The 24,827-nt window shown below is 43.4% G+C and overlaps 1 protein-coding gene across 1 annotated transcript in view; it reads right to left on the reverse strand.

Moving 5' to 3' along the window:
• Positions 1-24,427, reverse strand: part of stk10 (serine/threonine kinase 10) — a 37,716-nt gene extending 13,289 nt beyond the window's left edge. The window contains exons 1-7 of the mRNA XM_047343376.1: positions 23,819-24,427; positions 13,558-13,722; positions 6,937-6,985; positions 6,262-6,411; positions 3,809-3,881; positions 2,859-3,053; positions 2,315-2,396 (exon numbers count right to left, since the gene is read on the reverse strand). Of these exons, the coding sequence (XP_047199332.1) occupies positions 2,315-2,396; positions 2,859-3,053; positions 3,809-3,881; positions 6,262-6,411; positions 6,937-6,985; positions 13,558-13,722; positions 23,819-23,977 (873 nt within the window). The 5' untranslated portion in view covers positions 23,978-24,427. The remainder of the gene's footprint in view (positions 1-2,314; positions 2,397-2,858; positions 3,054-3,808; positions 3,882-6,261; positions 6,412-6,936; positions 6,986-13,557; positions 13,723-23,818) is intronic.
• Positions 24,428-24,827: the final 400 nt, after the last annotated feature.

Below are 24,827 nucleotides of genomic sequence, written 5' to 3' on the forward strand. Positions count from 1 at the left end.
TTGCAGAGGGCAGATGCATTTCAAGTGTAAATGAAACTTTAAAAAAGCTCAATCAAAAGAGTGATGGAGTTAAAGAGAAATCACACTTAAGGATTATTATTATCTATTGATATCTTGACACCAGGAAACAGTGAAAGTTCAAGACAGTGAAAAATGGCAGATTCTTACATTTAAGAAGCTGTAACTATTAAATGTTTGATATTTTATCGGTGAATCTCTTCTTATTTATCTTCAGGTGCCATTAGAGTTCCTACAGTGGGTGAACATTTGAGATTTAAAATTCAAACAGTTACAAGTGAACTCAGATCTCCAGGTTTTCCTGAGGCAAAGCAAGTTTTTCTCTGGAGGTAAAGATTTGTTTAGGCTAAGTTTGGAGCAAGAGTTGGGATGTTGCACGTAGTAATTCTGGACTTTTTAAAATCAGTCAAAACTGATTTTGCCTAATTTGTATTTCCTGCCTCACTTGAGGTGCTCTTCTTTCTCTGTATAATCCTCAAACCTCACTGGGACTTCTTTCTACTAAAAAAATAGTCCCTGTGAAAATGATCCTCCGGTGAATTATGGCCTTATCACTTGTTTACTTAGATACTGAAGAAAACTTAACGTGGTTATTCTAAGGCAAGTTCATGCTTAGTAAGGGTCTCGGGTTATAAGTTTACTGGTATAATGGAGCTTTTCTCCCCATGATGGACATTGGAGATGATGGTAATCAGGTGTAAGGTCACTCAGGGTTTGTCTTAAACATAAAGATATAATCGTTATGGTTCAAGGCGAAGGATTGTATGATGTCAGTTATGGTTCAGGTACAAATATCAATGTTGCAAAATCACTATAAATCTCTATAAACCTGCCAAATACCCCCATTGTACAACTACCCATCATACAGACACACTACAGGGGAAAACATCCAGAATGGAAGCTGTATAAGAATCCATGAGCAATACAGTATGTGGGAGGAGTAGCTATATTCAGTATAATGACTACATGGTTTCCCGCCAGCCGCACAGCCACAGTGACTGATACTGGGTCATGTTGTTTTTGTATACATTCCTAACCACAACACATGAGGCACACAGAAGGCAAGACGCACGAGAGAAGGGGTTGTAAGATGGTTAAACTGATTTTAAAAAAAACTTCATGATGTGTTGTACCTTCATTTCCTCTTCTTACACACACACACACACACACACACACACACACAGGTCTATGATTCATTTGTCTGTTTCGACATCTGCTACCACATCTACAGGGAATTACAGGATTAGAACGTCTGATCGAACCTTTGTCACATGCACTAACTTCCTGTGAACTGACGTCACGCAGACAAACATTTAATGCCCTCGTTATCACAGCTATCTGCAGTGAGTGCTATCTGACAGCTGTTAGGCGCAGCAGGCATGATAAACATCTAAAACCTCCAGCACGCCACCAAAAAAACGGACCGCGCCTGTCTTCTCCCCACCCACCCCCAAGTCCCACCCCACTGGAGCACACATGCAGAATTCCCGGAGGGCCCCGGGTCTCGGGGTTTTTCATCTCTGCCTCCCTGCAATTGGCCAGAGGTGGGGAGCTCGTGGTGAATCCAGGCACGCCATTGGCTGCGGAGTGGGAATGTAAATAGCTGGCATTCCCTCGGCTGCGGGATGCAGACAGGAAACCGTGGCTCTGAATTTTAATAACCACTGCTCTCGTGCTTTAATCCACACCCTTTTTCTCTCCCTCTCTCTCTCTCTCTCTCATTCTTCACACTCGAGATTCTGGATTCTGAGAAACAGTTGTGAAAACTCATCCTCAGATATCTTTACAGCCAGAGGAACTGTCATCTAGGTCTTTTTTGGCAATGTCTCCAGTGCAGATGCATGTAAACACTTGAGGTTTCTTTGCCTCATTGTCAAATTTATGTGGATTTGCTGTTTCTTTAAAACACAGGAGGTTGAACACTTTTTGGGACTTTCTCAGAGTGCGATTTCACATGAGTTCATTCACCTCCCTCTACTGTACCATGAACAGCTTTGACTTTTTCTTCCACTTAACTTTTTATGCCATCCCACTCCATTTCTTGCCCCCTCCACTCCTTCTACTCCTCTCCCACTCACATGCCAGTGCCCTCGGGGAGGGGGGGGGCACCGCTCACTCCCCTGCCATAGATCACTCCATTCACTTCTTAAAATAGAAGATTAAACTGCTCCGTATATGTGTGTGTCGGTGCAAGATAAGGACAGCGCGAGGACAATGCTCCGTCATTTATCAAAGTTCAGCACTGTGTAAAATTGGCCGGGGGTTATAATTGCACACTGCGGCAGGGCCCACCTACCTCCAGGAGTTGTGTTGCGGTCGGACGAGTCTCCGGGTTTTTATCCAAACTTTTCTTCAGGAAATCTTTAAACTGCTGCGACCTTGAATAACACAAGCAACAGTATTCAATCAAAAACAAGAGCGATGAAGAAAGAGGGGGAGGCAACGAAGGAACAAAACAGAACATTTCCAGATAAGTGACGTCGGTGCATGTGGATCATCCTCGTGCACAAGTGCTCAGCTTTCAGCGGGGGTGTGATGAGTCAGCTCCACATCCCCATGTCTCTTCTTCAACACCTGACAACTTCATTCTTGTAGCACTGAATTTGCAGCTATGGAACAATCAGACTCAAGAGGCTGATATGGAAAAGTTATCGTCTGGTGCTCGCCCACATTCTGGGTCTCTGATGAGTTGCTGTTGCAGTTTTTGGTAAAGGGGCCAAACGGACAGTGGGCAGAGGGGGACGGACAACATGCACTGAGTCGAGATTACAGGAAATGACACAGTGAAATCTAAAAAAAAAATCCTCATTCTGATTCATTTCTCTATGCACCTGTCTCACCATTTGTGCGGCTGCTCCAGGGTGGGCGGCTCCGACTTGGCGATCTTCAGCAGCACCCTCATGGGGTTGAGCTCGTGGTGGGGGGGTTCGATCTGGGCGAGCTCGATCAGCGTGATTCCCAGGGACCAGATATCCGCTTTGTAGTCGTACGGAGCGTCCTTCATGGTCTCACACATGACCACCTCTGGGGCCATCCTGAGAAACAGACACAGGAAATCAGCCTGAATGCAAAGCAGATGAGGTTTACTGCACATAAATGATATTTGTGATTTAACGGGTCCTGTCTGGATGTTTCTGATCATAAAAACACATCGTGATGATGATGATGTCTGTGCTGCCAATTGTCTCAGATTTGTATTACTTAGGCCCGTGTCAACATCAAGCACACTTGATGCGCGCGTGTGTTTGCCAACGATTTGCAAAGCGGCTCTCTCACAACTCTTATCTGAGCTCTTGGATTTACTCAAGCACAAAGAAACCAATGTTTGCTCCCCCGGTTCCTTGTCGACTTTGCTTATCAGCGCATTCAAGTAAAGGTATAATGCAAAGCCGTCTGCCAGAATCTTTTCAGGACCGCTCGGGATTGTGCAACCCGGAGGGCACGGCCGTGTTTTCATGGAGCTTGGAAGGGTATTTCTGATGGAGGATAACCTGTTCTGGTCAATGGTTAACTGGTCATATTCACGTAGGAGAGAGAGAGAACTATAGGACAAGGTTCACTGTGCAGACTTGAGAGAGCATGTTTCCAACTTGTTCAGGTAAAGAGACGACTGCACTGCTGTGACAACAATGGAGGATTAAAGCCCAGTGTGAGTGTTAGGTTAAGTGTGTGTGCACATAACAATATGCTTTTATCAACAAAGGGATGTTCCACAGTTTATATAGCTCATGTGAGGGTGGTTAATGGCTTCATATCAAGGTAAACGGTGCAGAGTCTATGTTGTACTCACCAGTACGGTGTTCCAATGAATGAATCTCTCCTTTGTAGGGTTTTGGTGTTTTTTGCAGACACACCAAAATCAGCTGCAGAAATAAAGACAGAAAGATGATATGAGATAAGTTCAAAGACCCCTCCCCAAAAGCCCCTTTATTAGACGACTCATGAAATTCTGATGGGCAGAGACACAAAGCCAGAATGATCGTATCTCCTGTACGAGCTACCGCCTTTTCCCTGACATGACCCTCACATTACAGGAGTGTTCTCACTTTGGCTGAACGTGTTCTTTTTCTCTGTGAGTAAGAATTTTACGAGCGGTGGTATGCCCGGCGTGGAGGAGTGTCTGGCAGAGACCCGGGGATTTTACCCACAAGGCAGCGAGGCTGTCGTGGTTTCGCAGACTACAATTCAAATATCCTCGACTTCCCAGTCAAACATATCATTTGGACTGTTGCGGTCGAAAGTTTCTAGAATTTTTTACTTCTAACACAAGACAAAAACTGTTGTACAGATTTGATTGTACACCGACTACGAGTTCACACATTTACATCCTCTGTATTTTAGCACAATTATACCAATAAAAGGTTCAAACCAAAGGGCTCCTTCCACTTCTGCTCTAAAATCTGCTGCATCACTGGGTTGAACCTGCACTCAAGTTCCCTTAAAACACAGTTCTCAAGGGTGTGTTTCTCAATAAGCACTGTCATGATGAGATGCAAATATTTCTACACTACAAAACTATAAAAGCTCTCATAATAAATCACATTACTTCAGCAGGAAGTAATCGACTGCACAGTAAAAGGTGTTTTAAAGGGGAAACCCGACAGATTCATGAAGGGTTTCGGTGGAAAAATACAAACAGAGCATTTAATCACGAGTATTGTGCCTTTGTTATTGATCGTGACCTCGATAAAAGAGCAGGAAGGAGGAAGAAGCTTTTTCTCTGATGACCTTGACATGTATGTATCTTTTCTAAATCAGTCACATTCCTGAACATACTGTACCGAGAGATCAACAGTGTCTGAGGAGTTTTATAAACAGGGAGCTGCACTGAACGGGAGAACATAATGTTCGACGTCGCTCATCACGGGCGGAGGGAACGCACAACGTGACGAGTGGCCACAAAGACAGTTAATAACTCCCTTGTTTGAATTAACATGCAGTTGGAGAAGTTTGGAGACTGCCAATGAGTCAGTGTCATGCTAAATGAGTTCAAAAAGGGGCAACTCCCAGTGATTATATCGCGCTGTGGCGTCTCGGGGAAGAATGAACAGCGGCGGAAATACAAGTTCAGCTCGGGAAGCACAGTGGTCGACAAAGAAAAGATAGAATGAAGAATAATGAATTAAATTAGTTTTAATGTAACCACAGAGCAATAAACCATTTTAAATCAACATAAACTACACAAAAGTACAGCTAGTTCCACAAATAAATAATACCTGGCTCTGAAGGTGCACGAGGCCTCAATGAGTTCTCAGTGTTTTGGTTTGTTGAGCATGCAAAGTGACTGAGAGCCAAAGAGACTAAAGACAGTAAAGCATTGTGTATGTAAAAGTGTATTTGTGTTTTTTTGTTTCAAGTTCTATGTGCGAGGATCCAAATGTCCGGCAGCTGTTCAGACAAATCAGCAAAGCCTCAGGTGACACTTACACATAAAGCACCTTGAAGGAGATTGAGCTGTCTGTGGAAAGCTTCACTAATCCAAACCATACTGACCATTGGGACGGATCCAGAACTTCAGCTGTGCAATGTGAAGAATGTGGAGAACTCTTCAAAAGGCCTACCAATAAAAACACACCGACTGTGTGTGTGTGTGTGTGTGTGTGTGTGTGTGTGTGTGTGTGTGTGTGTGTGTGTGTGTGTGTGTGTGTGTGTGTGTGTGTGTGTGTGTGTGTGTGTGTGTGTGTCTTCCATGTAAGACAAAGGAACAACAGACTATAGGTCGATAGATAGATTTTAAGACTTCCACCAAGGAGGTTATATTATCACCCATGTCCATTGGTTTGTAGATTTGTTTGTTTGTCAGCAAGATAACGCAAAAACAGCTGGATAGATTATCACAAAACTGAAAGGAAGAATGTGGGTCAGGGAAGAACCCATTAAAGTTGATGCTGATCCAAATGGGGGGGGGTCTTAGATTTTCTTTTATCATTGTTAGATGGGGTTATTTTTCAACATTTTTCTCAGGCATATTTAGGGGATTGATATTCATGAGTGCGACTGCTGAAAGGTTAATTTCTCTAAATGTAGATTCAACTGTACAAAACGAAAATGTTCTATTCTAAATGATTGTCAGCTCATGCATTAAAAGGGAAATATCGCTGTCCTCAAGGTTAACTCCATAATGGATTAACTTCTAAGCACACTGTAATGTTTTTCTGACTTTCTGCACCCACTGAAGCATTACCTTACATAAGAGCACCTAAAACCAGAAGTAGTTTAAAGCAAGATGCTTGAAGCCCTCACCAAGCTTGATGTCCCCGTCCAGCATGAGGAGGATGTTTCCAGCCTTCAGGTCTCTGTGGATGATCTTGATGCTGTGCAGATAAACCAGAGCCTCCAACATCTGACGGCAAACCACCTTAATCTGCGGCTCCGTCAGACAACGATCCAGCTCTGATGGAGGAGAGAGACGACAGAGAGGTGAGACACAAGGCAGGAGAGAGGGATGGAGACAACAGGGTTGAAACTTACACATTCCATATTTAGTGCACATACAATCATGGCAAAACTAAAAGGACTCGTCTAGTGTTTCAACCCCCACAAAAGAAAAACAGAAACAGGTAAACCTAAACCTGGATAAATAATCCCAGATCAGAGGGGCTTTCACACTCAGTCCGGCCCTAAAGACTTTATTCTCCGGTGTCTGTGTTTGGTTAGCTGCAGCGGGGACGCAGACAGTTATGAGGATGTGGATTACACAGTGAAAACACACCAGGGGGATTTCCCACACAGGAGGACTCCACTATGTCCAACTGCTTTCTAAAAGTTTTCAAGGCCGGGGCGGTGCATCTCTACGTTGTCTCAAGGTCACTGCTGAAGGTGTAGGTGTCCCAGCAGTGGAGAAGGGGACAGGGAGGACGGTGGAGGTCTTTTGGTGACACAAAGAAGACAACAAGAGAAAGAGACACTGGGGCTTACCGAGCATTGTGGCATCCACGGCACCTCCGGGGCAGAACTCGATCATGATCTGGGAAAAGAGAGAAGGAGGTTTTAGCCTGAACCAGTATTTTATATGTGGAGTATTCAGCAAACAGATGTTTGTGAATACAAACAATAGATCACAAAGTTTTTACAAAGCTGTTGTTTCTTCTTCAACTCTTCACTGTCACAACCATGCAATATTTGAATCTCCTAATATTCTATTAATGAACTGTATTTGATTCCTTAACTAGAAATGTTAGGCACTGAAGGATTTGATGTTTGGACTTGAGAGCAATTTCGTAAAAAACCTGAATGAAGCACAGCACTAAAGTTATCTTAAGTTAATTAATAACACTAATCACATCCATCCAATCACATGCACCACTACTACTACTACTACTACTATCACTACTATTTACTAGATTTTGTAAGAATCGGAAAAAACAAGATCTTTCTTGTTTTCGGTGACTCAAGTCAAAGTGTAGGGAGGAAAGGATCAGATGATGCGTTTAAAGTGACCTCAGAAAAATGTTAACGCGTAATATTGTCTGTAGTGACTCAAACAGGGAGTAACTTTGACCTATGATTACTCTGGACACATGGGACCATTTCCCCTGCTGTGGATCAGTGAAATACATTTTCCATAGAGGTTAATCAGAACTATGTGAAATAGATTTTTGTGGGTTGACATTTGAGTTTAAAAATAAAACATGTTTTTGTTGCATTTAGAGGAAGCTAAGAAAGCTTTTCTCACAGCAGTGGAAACTGTAATATACTGTTTTAATACCCAACACAGTCAGCGGACAGAGAATCACGATTTTACACTGCATCTGGTGGTAAAGAGGTCAAATCAATTATTTTCTTTTTATTAGCTGTTTCTATTATTAGTTATCTCTGGCTGAGTGTATCAGCAGCCTGCACTGCAAACTGTTCTGCTCTGCGTTTGTCTGCATCAAACTCTCTGTGGTTTGAGTACCACACTGACAAACAGTCAAGCTGTGCACACACTTCCTTTCCAGTCAAAATATTTAATAACAGATTAGCAGTGTAGTACAAACACACACACGCGGATTCTGAGAGCACGCTCCCTAAATGGTATCTCGTTGGATGACAGAACTTCCAATAATCACATTTCATTTTCTCTCCTTACATAGTCAGTCTCACACACACACACACACACACACACACACACACACACACACACACACACACACACACACACACACACACACACACACACACACACACACACACACACACACACACACACACACACACACACACTTCATTCAAGTGGGGCCAAAGAAAATGAAAAACACACCAGGATTTCGTATGTATCCTGTGCAGAACAGTTGACATATATAAATGTAGTATGAACCTGTTTAATTTCTTATGATTCATTGATGGTCAAAGGATCAATCATAGGTGTTGTGCTGCATACCTCATGAGCTCATTCTTATTTCCTCCCTGGTTACTAATGACAGCACTGTCAAAAGGGATCACCCTGTGCTGGACAGGGCGTGGAGTTTCAGTCCAGACAAAGAAACCCAGAGAATTACAAGTACAAAAGGTGCACAGACCAACGCAAGAAGCTCGCATACCAACAAGCACACGTAGGCACATGGACACACACACACCCCCACACACACACTTTGTTTTACCTGGAACGGCATGCCAACGTTGACATTCCTCCTTTTCTGGTTTTCCACAATGTTCCTTTGTGAAGTTCGGATTGACAAACCCAAATAGTTTCACGCTGTCATGGTACAAATGTTTGAATCTTAATCTCTCGTCTTTAATGGCAGACACTGGAGAGACAGTCTGGTTACACGCTCCACTGCTTCCAATATATTGAAGATAAATAACGTGTAACCAAGTGTCAATCAGTGTAACAGTCAGAAAGTCTGCCAATTTGATTTATCCGGCCACTAAGAAACCAGAAATTGCCGTACAAGTTTAAAGTAATTTCATGATGTGTGTTTTATAATTATCGTCATTTGATTTTATTTGCTTTCTCAGTTTTTTAACCGATGTAAAGTGTCTTATAGGATTTGTTAAAAGTGCTATACTAATGAAACACGTTATCGTTCTTAAGATTATTATTTGATTATCATGATTAATAATATTAACAGTCTCCTGACACTGATGTTTATATAACTTCTGTAAAACATGTTCTCAGTATGTGTCATGTCCCAAACAAATCTTGAATCTGCATGAAGATTCTTCATGTACATACACACACACACGTATCATACTTCCTTAATGTATTTCCTTAACACTACAATTGGGTGGTTTACTGTCTGTTTCAGTACAAACCAGTTCCCTATTCCCGCTCACGACTAATCACGCACACATTATTTTGTTCTTTCTGTTCAAAAACAACCTCCCATCATTACACTGCTGCCTGAGGCAAAAGGTTTGAGTTTTCATCAGCGTCTCAATCACTCTTCCTGCCTGAGAGAGGTGACATGATGTTCTGCTGTGAGCAATGTGCCCCAACTGGTCCAGCTGGTTGCATAGCATACCCGCCGTGTGCTCCTCTAACTTAGCTCGTCTGAAGAATTTATAAGTCTGTTCGTAGACCTGCTTTGACGCTGCAGTCGATCCTGGATTAAGAGATACAGCCATTTATAATCATGAATCACACTCCTGCCATTCAATGAACATGACTAATGCCTCCGTGACCTGTGTTTTCTCTGAGGTGAGACGGTGCCAGCAGGGACACAAAGCTTTTATTGAGGATTTGCTGATTGATCAAACTTCACCTAGCAACCAAAGACTGCTTTCTTATGTCGACCCCACTGTTTGCAAATAGTGTAAAATAATAAAGATGACTGCGTTTGTCTCTCTGTGTCTAAAAACACCGAGCAGCAGGACTTTGTAACAAGAGCCCGCTCGTCTCTTCCTACTCTATCAAACTCAGAGCTCTTAAAAAGAACGACGGGATACGTGATAGGAAAACACACAGATTATGAGGAACAACATTAGTGGCACTTTCCCACTACGGAGCCGTGAGGCTTTAACATTTTCAAACTGGTTTTAATGGGTTAAACCACACAATCTTGAATGGTTCCATGTGTTAGATTTAGGTGAAAGGGATCTATTGGCAGAAATTGAATATAAAATAATCCTAGTGATGTTTTCATTAGTGTGTTTCATCTAAATTGTAGTTTTCTTTATCCTAGAATGGGCTCTTTATATTTAAATACTTCATATTTACATCGGGAGCGGGTCCTCTCTACGGAGGCCGCCATGTTTTTTTACAGTAGTAAGTTTGAGTTTTTATGACAACTGAAGGCTGCCACAGGTTCTCTTTCATGTTTGGAAGGAGAGTTGAGGGCTATTCAGCTGCAACATGTAACTTCACCACCAGATAAATTCTACACACTGAACCTTTAAGTCTTTAAACTCGCAAACCAACCAGGGTGTTCCAGGCATCCCACTCCCCAGCTACACTTTACAGCTCCTCCTGGTAAACCTGAGGTGTTCCAGAGCCAGATGGGATATGTGGTCTTTCAAGCATCTGAGTCTATCTCCACCCCGTCGGATGGAAGCATCCTGATAATATTGCCCAAACCACCTCAACTGGCCCCTTTTGACATGAAGGAGCAGTGGCTCTTTTCTGATTTCTAATACTCTCATCCCATCTCTACGGCTGTTGTTATTCTGTACCTCCTAATTAGACATTCCTGCCGGATCTCGCCTCTGAGTACAGCTGAAAGCAGCATTACGTTTGGTCATTTCATGTCAGCTACAGGCCACCGTAAGTGAAGCGTGCAGGAGTTTAGAGGATAGAGGAGACGTCTGTAGAACAAGTTTTACTGTTGGTGATTCAATTCCTGCTGATGTGATCCATTGGTCTTTATAACATAATAAAACATGTGGGGATTTAATCTAGATATTCTTTGGAGAATTCACCTTTCACTCTAACACAGCAGGGGGGGGAGTGGAACTTCTTGGTGCTCAAAACAAAATTTACATTTACTTGAAAAATATAATAAATCAACAGAACTATCTGTGTCCAGAATCCTTTTACTCGTTCCTCTCGATAAATCAACAGGCTGCACTGTCAACAATGTTCATGGGAACTCCTATCAATGACATCACTCCCAAGAAAACTGCTGAGAGCTGAGAACTGATGTGGAAGCATATATCAAAATCTCAGCAAAAAAAAAAAACGAAATCTAAACTTTCTGCATGACTAGATTCCACTGCAGGCTCTTCTATGGTCATTTATGTCCTCTTGGTTTACAGTCCTCCTCTCTTCCCCCTTTCATTCCCTTTCTGTTCGTCCCTCTCATCGTGCTGATGTCAGCGGTCCCATCCCCATGGTAAAGGCCCTCTGTTTCTCACGCTGCCAGCCCGACTGACTCACAAGCCTCAAGACCAGATTGTTGCAGAGAGGGAACAAACAACCCTTCTCTCTCCCTCTCTCTCTCTCTCTCTCTTCCTCTATCCCTCTCTTACGCAGCAGAAAGCAGAACGGGTGGGTCAGCGCTGGAATGCATCTTCCTCACCCCTGCCTATAGTCCACCCCACCAGAGGTTACTGGAGCCTGACCGCCAACCACTGGGCTTTCAACTACTAAGGTTGTAATGCATGCAGCACACACACTTGAGAAATTAAGTAGCTTGCTCATTTTCACATTGTGTATAGATGCATATTTCTATATTTTGGCATCAAGTTTTAACACTAATCCAAAATAATGTCATTCAGAGATTGAGAACAAATGTGTTGCAGAAAGCATTAGTATCTGAGCATAGCTTGGTAGTGAGGTTGTGAAGAAAAAGCCAGCAACCTCATGTACGCACACGTACACACACACACACACACACACACACACACACACACACACACACACACACACACACACACACACACACACACACACACACACACACACACACACACACACACACACACACACACACACACACACACACACACACACACACACACACACACACACACGAGGTTTGAATGCTGCAAGCTGAGACGTTTGCACAATTGACTCATCAGCACAAACTAACAGTCTCACAGTGTCCGGCTCTGACTGATGGGGGACGTCCACCTTCCAGGCTCAGGAATTTGACACAACCATTAACAGCTCTGGGACTGTGACACAGATGTGTGTGTGTATGTGTGTGTGTAGACGTGTGACATTTGTCTTACACTTTGTAATGTTAATGTTCCTGGAGTATGTTGTTGTTGGTGACGTTTTGTTGGACTTAACATAAAAATCTGTTTGATTTTCATAGGCTCATTTATTGACCTGCAATTAACCTTTACATCAACTACCACTTTTTAAACTGGACAAATATCACACAGCCAAAATTTCACTAACTGGCTTAACAGGGGTTGGCTTTTATTCTGAAGCAGTCACAGGAAATGTAATGTGGTTTGCAATGACCACAATCTGTCATTTCACTTAATTTTTGTAAAAGGAACAAGAAGAGAGATGTGAGAGTTGCAAGGTGATCTGTATTTGAAAGACTTTTTAGTTTATAAACTTTACATGAGTTTGTTTTGCTGCACTGTAAATGGACTAATTTCTCGCGTTGCCGCTCAAGTAGTGTTAGCTTCAAGAGCTGCTGTTACCAGGGTAACCGTACATCACCGAATCAACCAGGCCTGAAATCTTATAGAAGACAACCTGAACGATAAACAGCGTAAAACAGAAAACAGTCCATCACTGTCAAAACATGACTGGATTCATAATTATTATTCATATATTTCAGTATAAAAAGTTAAATCCAATTTCTACATGTTCACAGAAACAACAACACAAAGACGACAACTATCTTTAGTCTCGACTCTGCCTTGTAATTCCTCACATACTGCAGGTTGTGGCCCAGCATGAGGTCACTGTTATTTGTCTTGGCCTGACGGGAGTGGGAGATTACAGAGAGGGAGTTGAAAAGTTTACACTTGACCCAGTGAGCGAGTGCGGGGAGGAAAAATAACTCACGAGCAGAAAATTGCGAAAGTGAAATTGATCTGCGCTTTATGCAGCGACGTCGGGGTGCGGCTTGTGTTACCTCTGATGCATTATGTCACCCCGGGGGTTCTTCTGGCATTTATGCAACTCACTTGTCTCGTGTTTATTTTCCGTCAGAGCTTTCATATGCTGGAAAAATATACTCTAGATGTTTAAGAAAAAAAAGGGGAAACAGTTTGTTTTACCACTTCCCCGCTGATCTTTCATCTGTGTGTGTTGTGGGTAAAAACGGACAGAGGTGAAAACAATACATCTTGTGAGGAGGGTCACAGTGTGGACAGCAGATAACGTGCCTCTGGTACAATGTGCACCAGTCCTATACAACAGCTGCCCTGATAACAGGGTTCCCATGCAGCCGTATACAGTACGTTCATCTAAACTAACTGGCTGAGCTCTATACAAAATTATAAACTATTTGCTAAACCCAGTTTGACAACTTGTTTTATAATTATTTTTTTCTACGTGCAAACAGTGATATGGACATTATATATTTGGGTGCTATACCAATATGAGTTCATTATGAGTGCACTCATGTAGAGAGGAAGGAGGAAGGGAGTGAAAGGTCGTCTGTGTTAACACTTGAAGCTGGTTGGCGAAACAGACGCCTGTGTGTCACCTACCCACAGCTTGTTGTCATGGAAAAAGGCGTCGAGCAGCTTGACGATGTAGCGGTGGTCACATCTAGCCAGGATGTCGATCTCCACGATGTAGTCCTCCAGCTCTTCTTCGGATTTTGTCTCGATCACTTTGGCTGCGGCCAGAGCGCCGGTCTCCTTGTTCCTGGCCTGAAAGTCGGAGAAATAGAACAATGAGTTCAATATGCACGAGTCATGGCAGAGCTCACGATGGATTATTGCATTTTCCTTTTGAGGTTTAAAGTGTTTAAAAGCAAAAAGGAGTAAAGAAGGTTTCCTTCTCCCCAGAGGAACTGATCCTTTAAACTAAAGAGTTTCATTTCTCCAGAGAGAGACATTTTGATTCTTTAAACCCCCACAGAAAACATCATGAACAGAGTAGATACAGGGTGTTGGCTGTTTGATATGAAAGGGGAAGAAAAAGTGTCACGTTTTTTATACTTTTACACTCTTTCTATAAATATGCTAGAATAAAAAAGGTGGAGAACACAAAACTCAAACTTTAGACAATACGAATACAGACATTCACCACTTTGAACTGAATGAATCTACAGTTTGCCTTTAAAATATACTTTTTGTGGCATTTACGCAAAATGTCAAGGAAGCGAGAGACAGCGATTTCAATGATGATTTCAATTTAGAGACAAGGCTATAAAGACAGTCCAACACTTTCCTTACACAACGAGGGAAATGGACTAACCACAAAACCCATCAGGTGTCAAACTAACACACACACACACACACACACACACACACACACACACACACACACACACACACACACACACACACACACACACACACACACACACACACACACACACACACACACACACACACACACACACAGAAATCAAAGTCAACTAGTAAAATGACATCATTATCTTTCTGGGGAGCATCTAAACACCGAAGCTCTTCAGTGACGCACAGAGTGATGCACAGCAAGTGTTCATCCTTGTGTAAGAGTCACAGTGTTGCGAGTGCAGACTGACGGGACGTTGTGGCTAAACACGACATTAATGTGCGCCTGCAGTCAGAGTCACAGGTTCACTGCCATAATTGCAAGAGCCCGAGCGGAGATGTGCCAGGACTTAAAATAGACTCAAAAACAGAGTTAAACGGTTTGTGATTCATGTTGCACACATTGTGAAAAACCTCAAAGTCATCTCTGCAAAAAAAAAGTTGTTTCATCAACAACTACACGGCCTCTTTAGCTGCAGACAGGGTGTTGAGTGTGAAAGTGTGAAAACTGGTGCATGGACGAGAACGTCATGGGGAGGAATTCTGCATATTTCTGTGTGCGTGTCCGCGTGCACGTGTCGACCCAGTGACCTGCAGAGACTCGACAGACTAAACAGCCTGGTGGGGTCCGATGCCTCCGCGCTTTGCAGGGGCTGTGGGAAAACATCTGAATAAACAGAGCAGGCTCGCAGCAGCACGCACACGCACACACACACACACACACACACACACACACACACACACACACACACACACACACACACACACACACACACACACACACACACACACACACACACACTCTCTTTGACTCATCTCAGCACACCGTGACTGCGCGTGTGTGTGTCCGAGCGTGTTTGTCAAACAGAGGTCCGGAGAAGCCACGGCGGAGTAACCCGCAGTGCGAGTCAACAGGACGTCTCCTGCTGCCATCAAACCGCCAGTCGCTGGGTTGTCGAGCCTCCACAGTAAACACGGAGACACCAGACACTTTCACTCCTCTGCTAACATCTCAGCTCTCTGCCGCTCGCTCCCCACCCTGCAGCTGCACCGTCAGCCTCCACAAACTCACCGTCCGGGGACTGACTTCTGATGTACTGCACATGCATCTGTTTATATACTCACACACACGGTATATGCATCTGTAGCCTAATCATGAAATGGTTAAGTTTTATCGTTACGTGCATTATAAGATTTAGACAATTAGTGGAAGTATTGTTTATTCGACAGACACAGTAAGACAATCTTTTTCCGCCAATGAGATGAGGTTTTCATCTCTGTGTCTGTCTGTCTGTTAGCAGAATTACGCAACAGATTACCACAAGACTTGGTGCAAAGGATGTGGTGTGGGTCGGAAAACAACCTTCAAAATTTTGGTGCAGAACCAGATCAGGAGGAAAGACTTCACACTCTTTAACATTGAGAGGTAGGTTGGGTGTTTTTAAAGATTTTTGCCAAATTTGCAGAGATGATTTGTCAGGTGGGGAAAAATCTCCAGATGTGCCCCAGATGCTTCTTTTTTTTTCATAATGATAGTGACATCAATTAGGCACAAGTACACAAGTCGAGTCAAGAGTTGCAAGTTTGAGACTTTTGAGCTGTTTTGTAGCTTTAACTTGTCAACAGCTAAATCCCTGAACCAGCCACACACACACACACACACACACACACACACACACACACACACACACACACACACACACACACACACACACACACACACACACACACACACACACACACACACACACACACACACACACACACACACACACACACACACACACACACACACCTCAGTGGGAACAAGGCTTAGGAATGTGCCTCTGGCCTTCAGATGGTCGGGGAGATGGACAAAGTGGGTAAGATTGAGCCTTGTGCATTAATGTGGTTGTTTTTTGCATGCTCCGGAGGAATGCATTACATCACAGAGGCTCCTCAAGTGTAGTGTGTCTGTGTGTGTGTGTGTGTGTGTGTGTGTGTGTGTGTGTGTCTTACCAACTGTACACAGGAAATTACATAGAAACGCCTCATTGTGTCTCACACAGGACTTTACCTGACCTTCTACCGGTTAGCGTGACATCGTGTGTGTGTGTGGATGTGTGAGTGCGTTTGGGTTTGTCACCATGAGAGAGGAACAAGTTAAAAACTGCAGAAAGGGACATCATCATCATTCCATCCTCCTCGATGCTTTTTAATCTTAAAAAACATATAAACTCCACCAGCCTCTCCCATTAAAACACAAACTCTGACGTCTTTCCTTCCAATCTTTTGTCAGATTAGTGATCATGTCAAATTCTCCTTCAACCCTTTCTGCCATGGTTGTTTGGTTGTGTAGAGACACAGAACTTCCGCCCCGTTCATGCACTTGCAGATATGTAGTGTTAAAGTTCGAAACAACAGCAGACACACAGGGCAGCAAACATGTGCAGCTAAAATGAGACACAATGTTAAAATTAAAAAATTATATCTCACAATAACAACAATCACGATATAATCAACTTAATTATATCGTGATTAACACCACATCAGAGGGATAGTGCGTTTTTGTGACTGTAGCGTAATTGGATGCTGTAACACTCAGCAGCTTTAACTGAGTTACAGAGTGAATGAGTAGATGCCACATGTTTTTAGCGGCCGGGCGTCCAGGCACCCGGCCGCTAACAACATGTTTATGTGAACCATGTTTACACCAAAATCTGAAAAGACAAGAAAACAAAAGAAAAAACCAGAGATGCCGGATGTCAGAGTTGTACAGAAAACACTGTAAATCGTGACATAACAACGACACACAACCACAGGACCGGGGGAGGGATAAGACCGCACACTGTAGCTGTCACCATCCCAGGAGGAAAACAAAACGCTGCACTGTTTCTAACCCACTGACTCTTCACTCTCTCTCAGCTCTCCTCCAGAGGAGAACAACAGTCTCCGGCTTTGTTTGGGTCCAGGTTTCCATGGAGAGCAGGAGGACGCGTTTCTGCTCCGTCCCCGCAGCTCGTTTCACCAGATCTCTCCCTGCATGGGTGTTTTTGCCCTTCCCCCAGGTTCATTAGTGACTTGGCTTTTGTGTCGTTTAAGTGCAAAAGGATCCCCTGATGGACCCTCACCTGGCAGAAACATCTCTAAGACCTACTACTTAATATTTGAAGGTACTTCACACTTTTTAAGGCCTAAAATTCGGACTTTTTTTAAAAGACCCTCGTGGAATTAATCCCTTTTCAGTAGCACATGTTTGCGTCTTTACTTTCCTGCCTCGTTCATTGTCAGCCAAACTGTACAGCTTTTGTCCCCCCCCCCCTCACCAGATTTGTCTGTCATCCCTTCCTGTTTTCCCCCCCTTCGTCTGTCGTCTAAACTCATCCATCTGTTTTCAGTAACCGACTGTCTGAAGGCCGCAGTGACAGAGGAGGACGCCTGCTGCCGCTCAACAAAAGATTTAGAGAAAGCTGGAAAAGCAGATGTTAGTGACACATTACAATACAAACACACTGCGTGCACTGGCAGAGTAAACACACACCTACACGCGCACGTTCCCAGCCATGCTCCATCAGCATTATTTTAATATTATAACTCAATTAAGGAGTTTTTGTCCATTTAAACTGTTATAAAAAGGAATAATTACTTCCAGTGTCAACGGACCAGAATGACCTCCTGTAACCAATAACACACAGAGGACTTTCCCCTGGGTCGCTCACCTCCAGGTTGAAGGAACATACCAAATGCATTTTCCGCTTGCATAGGGTGTCGCAGTCTCCAAAAACACACACAACCACCGCCAGGGGAATGTGTGTAGGTTGGACCTTTGCCCCCTCATAAAACCTGTAAAACCTACAGCTCCTGCACAACCACAGCAGCTAATAAAACCTCTCCTCTGACAGCAGACGCCTGGAGAAGCTATGATCTGTCACTCAGATGAACAAAGTGCACGAGCAAACAGCGACTTGAAAGCTACTCATTTGTTTTGGACTACAACAAAGTTATGTTTTATTACATAAAAGTAGAAAGCTGTAGAAAGCCACTGAAAATGTATTTCTTATTTGTCAAGATTTCAAAACAAACTTGGAGATAGGATTGTTTTTAAAGAATCGAAACAATAATTCAGGAAACAGCAAAATACATCATATTTCCAAATGTGACAATTTTCATATCAGAAGGATAACGTGTGTTTAAGCCAGTAACGTAAAAGGGATGTTGCACATTTTGCTCTTTCAACAGCTGAAACTACGATACAATTTGTATTTTTCTGTCAACACAAAAGAAACATGACAGGAGTGGCGGTCCCGGGCTGCAAAATGATTGCCACCACTGCATTTCAACACTGCAGAGGACCTTTAACTTGAAACAACAGGAAGTGGAGTCTTGTGGCGAAACGCAGCCAAGAAAGGCAAAAATCGTATAAAAAAAACACAAGCTTGACATTTCGGTTGACCCGCGTCAGCAGGGCCGGCCCTACACACGCTTATGTCCACGACTGAGTGAGTGAGTAAGTGACAAGTCCACATCATTGGTCACAATGAGTCTATTCCCATTGACCGGCCTCTGTTGGTCGCTCCAGTATAATCACAGTTAAAGCTAAAGTTAAAACTATTGGTGTGTGAGTTAACATCAACTGACATCGCTGTTAGCCTTGCAGGAGAGAGTGCTTTATTTCAAGAGTTCACTTGTTTCAATACAGGGAACCTGAACCTACTACTTAAGTGACTGAAAACCTGTTTCAAGATACAGCTTTGATTAAGGATATCAACTCAGCAGATCTTTCCTCTTTTGAAAACAATCCACCTGCTCGCTGGATGAAAGTTATGCATTCACATAACTGGGTGTGAAGCACATGACGGAGCAAAGCTCAAAAGGTAACAACCCTCACCGAGGAAGCATTGGCTATTTTTCTGGATGTGCAAGTTTTGATCAACACTGCAAAATGTTCAAACATTCAAAGCCTTGACGACTCCCGGCCGATGAGCACACGCCCACCCAGCACGGCTCTTATCAGTCAGCGTGCACCCAGCTGCCCCCGGAGATTAGACCCACCAACCTCTAGATGACGATGGTTTCACTAAAAGCACGTGCGTCTTCGTGGCTCTTTGCAATTCACATCAACCTTGTGGCTTTCCTTTGCAAAGAGGATGTTGCAAACTACACCCCACCCTCCCCTTAACCAAAGACACCTAACTCATTTTGCTTTTACTTGACAGAAGAGGATGATCGTGTTTGGAGGGATTTCAACATGAACCTTTTACTCGTTGCAAACTCTGTCATTGTGAGACAATCTAAACTAGACCAGTGCAACACTTTTTTCTCTTTCGAGCCATAAAGCAATTCAGGTTTCCCCACAACATCTGGCCTATTAAAAAGGACCCCACTTATTCAAACCTTATGTGCACAAGGAAATGTTTAAAAAGCAAATGGTCCTCAGGATTATACCCTTTCTAAATTGGACCCAGGGACAATTAGACATGTTCTGGCATTGACTAAAAAAACAATCACATCCATTAAGTCCAACCAGGCAAATAATGCCATCACAGGAAAACTGTGGCCTCAATACACAACTGTACAGTGTCTATCTAACCTCTGGTTCCTTTTATAACCCTGTAACTAAAGTTGGTTTTTACTGACCAGCTAATTTCTCTTCACAAAGCTAAAAATAATTTAAGATCTAAAAGAAACTGCAAAGTAGACACTTTTACAAACAAGCCTCAGGGTTGTGCATGAAGATCAAAAGGCAGATGACCACACACATTCCCCTTGACCACTGTTAAAGTCCAGGTTTAGAGCAGAGTCTTTCACATCACAGACCAACTGAGAGAAAGATGCACCGTGTTTCCATCCCTCAATGGGAATCGGCTGGAGCGTAACCTTGCAGACACGCGTGTGTCTATGGAAACATTTCACCGGCGGCAGCAGCAGCAGGGCAATGTGCTCAGCGGCACGCGGCTCATTAATTAGTGAGGGGAACCATACAACTTCTGTTTCATGCTTCAGCTGCTGCCACCCACACACACACACACACACACACACACACACACACAAACTTTCTTCAACAAGTGCGAGCATGCATGGACAGACAGATAAAAAAAGACAAGATCCTGACACACTGGATGTACGAGATGTGAGACATTCTCATGTCATGTGGTTACTTTCAGGATGAGCCCTGTACCCGTAGACAAACATGTCTGAGGAGATGTTTATGAATCACAACATAGCGCAACAAATTTAACAATGTGTCAAGCTCTTACAACACTGCACTAAAAGGAAATCCAACATGACAATTAAACTGAAAGATAAAAGTAGCACCTATATGGCACATCAATAAAATACAGATTTAGCCGATTACTTTTTCCTGTTATAGCCAAACTCCAACAGGCTCTAGTAAGGTTTTAATAAGGTAATTGAGAATTTATTTTTGAGTTTAAACTCAAAATCAACAAGTGCTTGATTTGTTTATTAAACCAGGTTCTTGTGTGAAGCAGCACTTCTCAAATAAACATCCTGATACCAGCATAAAGTAAGAAAAAGAACTAAGTGTTAGACTCCCTGCTGTGTTTGTGGTTAACTACCGTGTGACACCGGAGGTTGACAGCACTGTAACCTTATGACACGGAAAACTTGAGTTGTTTGTCTGCATGTGTTTCCATAAACTATGCAGCCACATTTAAAAATGAATACTCTGCAATTCTTCTTTTAAAGTTATGTGACAACAAAAAAAGTTTGAAAATGTTTAAGTTCAAAGTATGAAGGTTAATTAAGAGCCAAACTATGCTCAACAATGTGAGTCTTTAAGAAGTTGGAACTGAAGTTAGAAAGTCATGAAAAGGTTTTAATGTTCGATGCAGTAGATCAAGTTTTTGGGCACTTGACCCTCAAACAAATATAATGAGGTGCAGCAGTTAAACTAAAAAGCAATTTCATATTCATAAAAACACATTTGAGGCCAGAATAGATACTAAATATTCCGTATTTTAGAGAAGTTTAAAAAATACAGGTAATTTTGTGAAGCGGTTCTCTTTCCCGTCTTCTTAAATCACTCCGTGTCCCCTCAACCTGATCTGAGGCTTCCAACCTGCAGCAGACGATCAACTGTAAAAATCAGCAGAACGTATTTGATAAGCGTGGGATTATATTGCATTTTATGGGTCCTTTCCTTCCACAGTGTCCCTGCAGTGTAAACACATGGCTTGATTTCCCCTCAATGATCTGCTTACGTAACAAAGTGAGTGCTTATTCCCTCAGTGGCGACATTAACCTTTCCAGAGTCTGCGTGACAGGAGCACTCTGTACCCTCAGCCGATGCTGTGCCATTACAGAGGACTGCTCTTCATCTCGAGGAGACAGATGCTGAAAAACAACAGAGGCTGCCTGAGCAGGGCGCCCGCACCATGTGCACGTGATAAGAATTCAAAGTGTCTTCTTATGCAGAGATTATCTTATTGTGCCGCCTGTCACACCAGCTGTTTTTATTAACCCTGCTCCTCTCAGTCTGAAAAAACAGCTGATTTCAGTGGTGACAGAGATACTGGGGCCTCCTCCTCCTCCTTCCACGCCTCCTCTATCAAAGACTAACAACGGAAAACATGCACGATTCATCACTTGAGGCCTTCGCCTCCCACGGACGAACTGCTTATTCTGAATTTTGGGAGCTGTGAGAGGAAGTCGTCCCCCTGACCTAAGTCCCACCATTTCCTCCCTCGGCCCTGTGCTCCCACTCTGCCTCCCTCCGCTTGCGTCTGACAGCTGCAGGTGCGGAGCCGTCCTCCTGCAGCCCACTTAGGGAGAGGACACAGAAGCCAGAGCCAAGACATTCGTATACGAGAGGGCGGACACAGTGGGGACACCTTACAATGCTGAAGGCCTGGCGTTTATTGAAGTGGAATGACTCTCAAAACACGCCCAATCGTGTGTGTAGTTTGGCTTTAGTTGGGGTTTTGGAGCCAACCTGCATTGCAAAAATAAAATCCTCCGTGTGTACACATATTAAAAAGGTTTCTCCACACGTACAGCACCTTGTGTTCACTCAGCTCCACATGCAGCCTGTTGGAAGGAAACTAAAAGCTTCTTTTTGTTTTCATGGTCGCTCCATGCTTTTCTAATTTTCTATATGTTGCCAAAGATTATCACATGTTTGCTCTGCTAAAAATAAACATTACAGGGCAACTCATGATGAGTTTAATTCAGACCTGTGAATTTAACAGTGGTCTTTTCATTTCGTTGCAGACAAGTCGCCGCCTCCACTGAAACACGCATGCTCAGTATGAAAACAAGGCCGGTGTGGAGGCATCCTTGTCGTTTTCTACCTGTGAGTTACAAACTAAATACCTGAACGAGGTGGGGTCCTCTGAAAAGTCGACATTTTCCTGTTCAGTGTAAACCCAAAGTCATGCTAAGGAATCACTTCTTCCACTGAGGCCTCCCCTGATGTGTCAAAGACTCCCACTGTGCTCCACTGGGCAGCGCGGACACAGAGCGCCTGTGCTCCACAGAGGGGACTGACCAGCCAACACATCCAGATTAAATAAGTCCTCCGAGCCAAAACTACTGCTGCTGCTGCTGCTGAGGTTTGGGAGGACCAGACGGAGGCTTTCACTGTCCCTCCGGCTGCTTCACATTGGATTCACATTGGATTCACAGCAAGATGTGACGGGGGCAGTGGGAGGGAAGGTGATTACAGAACTTTCTAAATGTTTGGGAATGATCATAAGAGAAGTGAGAGAGTCCTTCATGTGCACTTCAGTAAAACAGCAAGTGAAACATCTTCAAAATAAAAGGGTAGAAGGTAGTTGTTGCAGGAGGAAGTGGACAGTCTTAGGTAATCTTGAAACCTCACTGACTATCTCTCAAAACAAACCTTTATCGAAAGGATTGTACTTGATTGTCTTTGCTATAGTTTCTTCTGTCCTTACTTTTAAATGATGTATTCTTTTATCTGCTGTTTTTTTAAACTACACTGTTTTTACTTCTTGTCTGAGATGTTTTGTACTCTTGTTTTTTGTTTGTCCTCTCTAAGCACTGGCTGTTTTGAGAATGTGTTGTATAAATAATATTTGTTTCATGAGTGGTGTAGTATCGAGCTTAGCTGTGACCCAAAGTTAAATAATGGTGACTAAACCTAGTTAGAGTTTCAGTGGGACTGTGGACAGGCGACATGGCTGAGACATTAGTCACCTTGTAGGTAATTGCTGGGATGATGAAGCACCTCAAGGTAAACGGAAGTAGTTCGAACCCTAAACAATGCAAACTTACATTCCAGGAAAGATCAGGATATAAGATATGAGCATCAAAATAACCACAGAAACCCAAACTACAAGGAAATCAATGTAGGGAGTTGACAACTGATCATTCTTCATCTCTGAATTAGACAAAAACGTTTCTAGAGTGACACTTTAAAAGTTGAAATAGCCAATAAGCCATCAGAGATGATTAAACTGTTTTTGAAGTGGCAGCCAACAGGTGATCAACCAATCGATTAAACTTTAGATCGATCAGCAGGTGTCTCTGGATCCACACTCACCTTGTAGACCTTCCCAAAGGCGCCGTCGCCCAGCTCTCCAACAATCTCCCATAAGTCGTTGGGGTTGATGTCCCGGTGGACGTGCTCGTACTGCTTCACCTTCTTCTTGATCTCAATGGTGGGGAGACGGAAAAGCTTGCCCAATCTGGAGAGTGGCATTATGAACACCGCAACAACATTCAACTATAAAAAGAAATGAACAGGCTCCGGTCTCTACACGCGGAGCATTACGCACGACGAGACGCGCGGTGCCACTGAACAAATCTGCCAAGTTAGTCTTCACTTCCCGCGTCCTTGAGCAAAACTCAAAAAAAAAAGAAATAAAACGAGAAGTGGTTTCAAATAAGAGATCCCACTGCGTCCATGTGGACCCTGTGTTGTGCGCGTGAGCTCTGGAGTTGGGACACGTTAGATTCCCATTGACAAAGTGCGGTGGCGCAGGACGCGCGGGGACCACCTGCGGCTGGAAAGTGACCCGATGGAGAGAAGCTGTGTTCGCCTGCGCCTCCTCTGCTCCACACGACTTGTTGCCTCAAACAGGCCCCACCTTGTTACCCAACAACCCTCCCACTGCCGTCATGGAAATGTAGTTTCTTCGAAAGAACAAGCCCGCGTCACTCTGAACGCAGCCGAGGCGCAGGGACTCCATGTCCGGGTTGGGCTCTGGGCGTGTCCCCCCCCACTCCCCCACTTCTCAAACAGCTGGGACATTAAACAAACCCACTGAGCGTCAGATGGACATCAGAGGAACGTATTATTTTATAATAGAACCAATTTATTGTTTGTTCATAATCCTGCCGCACCTCTATGTGTAATGGTGTTGATTATTCAATTGTTGAGTTTTTAAACAAAGAGCCAATTAAGTGAGGTTGAGTTTCTGTGTGAGTTCGTCACAGTTTCGTTTATTGCAACTCGTATATTTAAAAGTATTTAACATTTAACCTTAGCTGTAGTTTCTGTTTTAAGTCAACAGCAGCAGACTTTACTCAGACATTACTCCTTACCTGCA

Source organism: Hippoglossus stenolepis, chromosome 15, assembly GCF_022539355.2.
Source record: "Hippoglossus stenolepis isolate QCI-W04-F060 chromosome 15, HSTE1.2, whole genome shotgun sequence".
Taxonomy (NCBI): Eukaryota; Metazoa; Chordata; class Actinopteri; order Pleuronectiformes; family Pleuronectidae; genus Hippoglossus; species Hippoglossus stenolepis.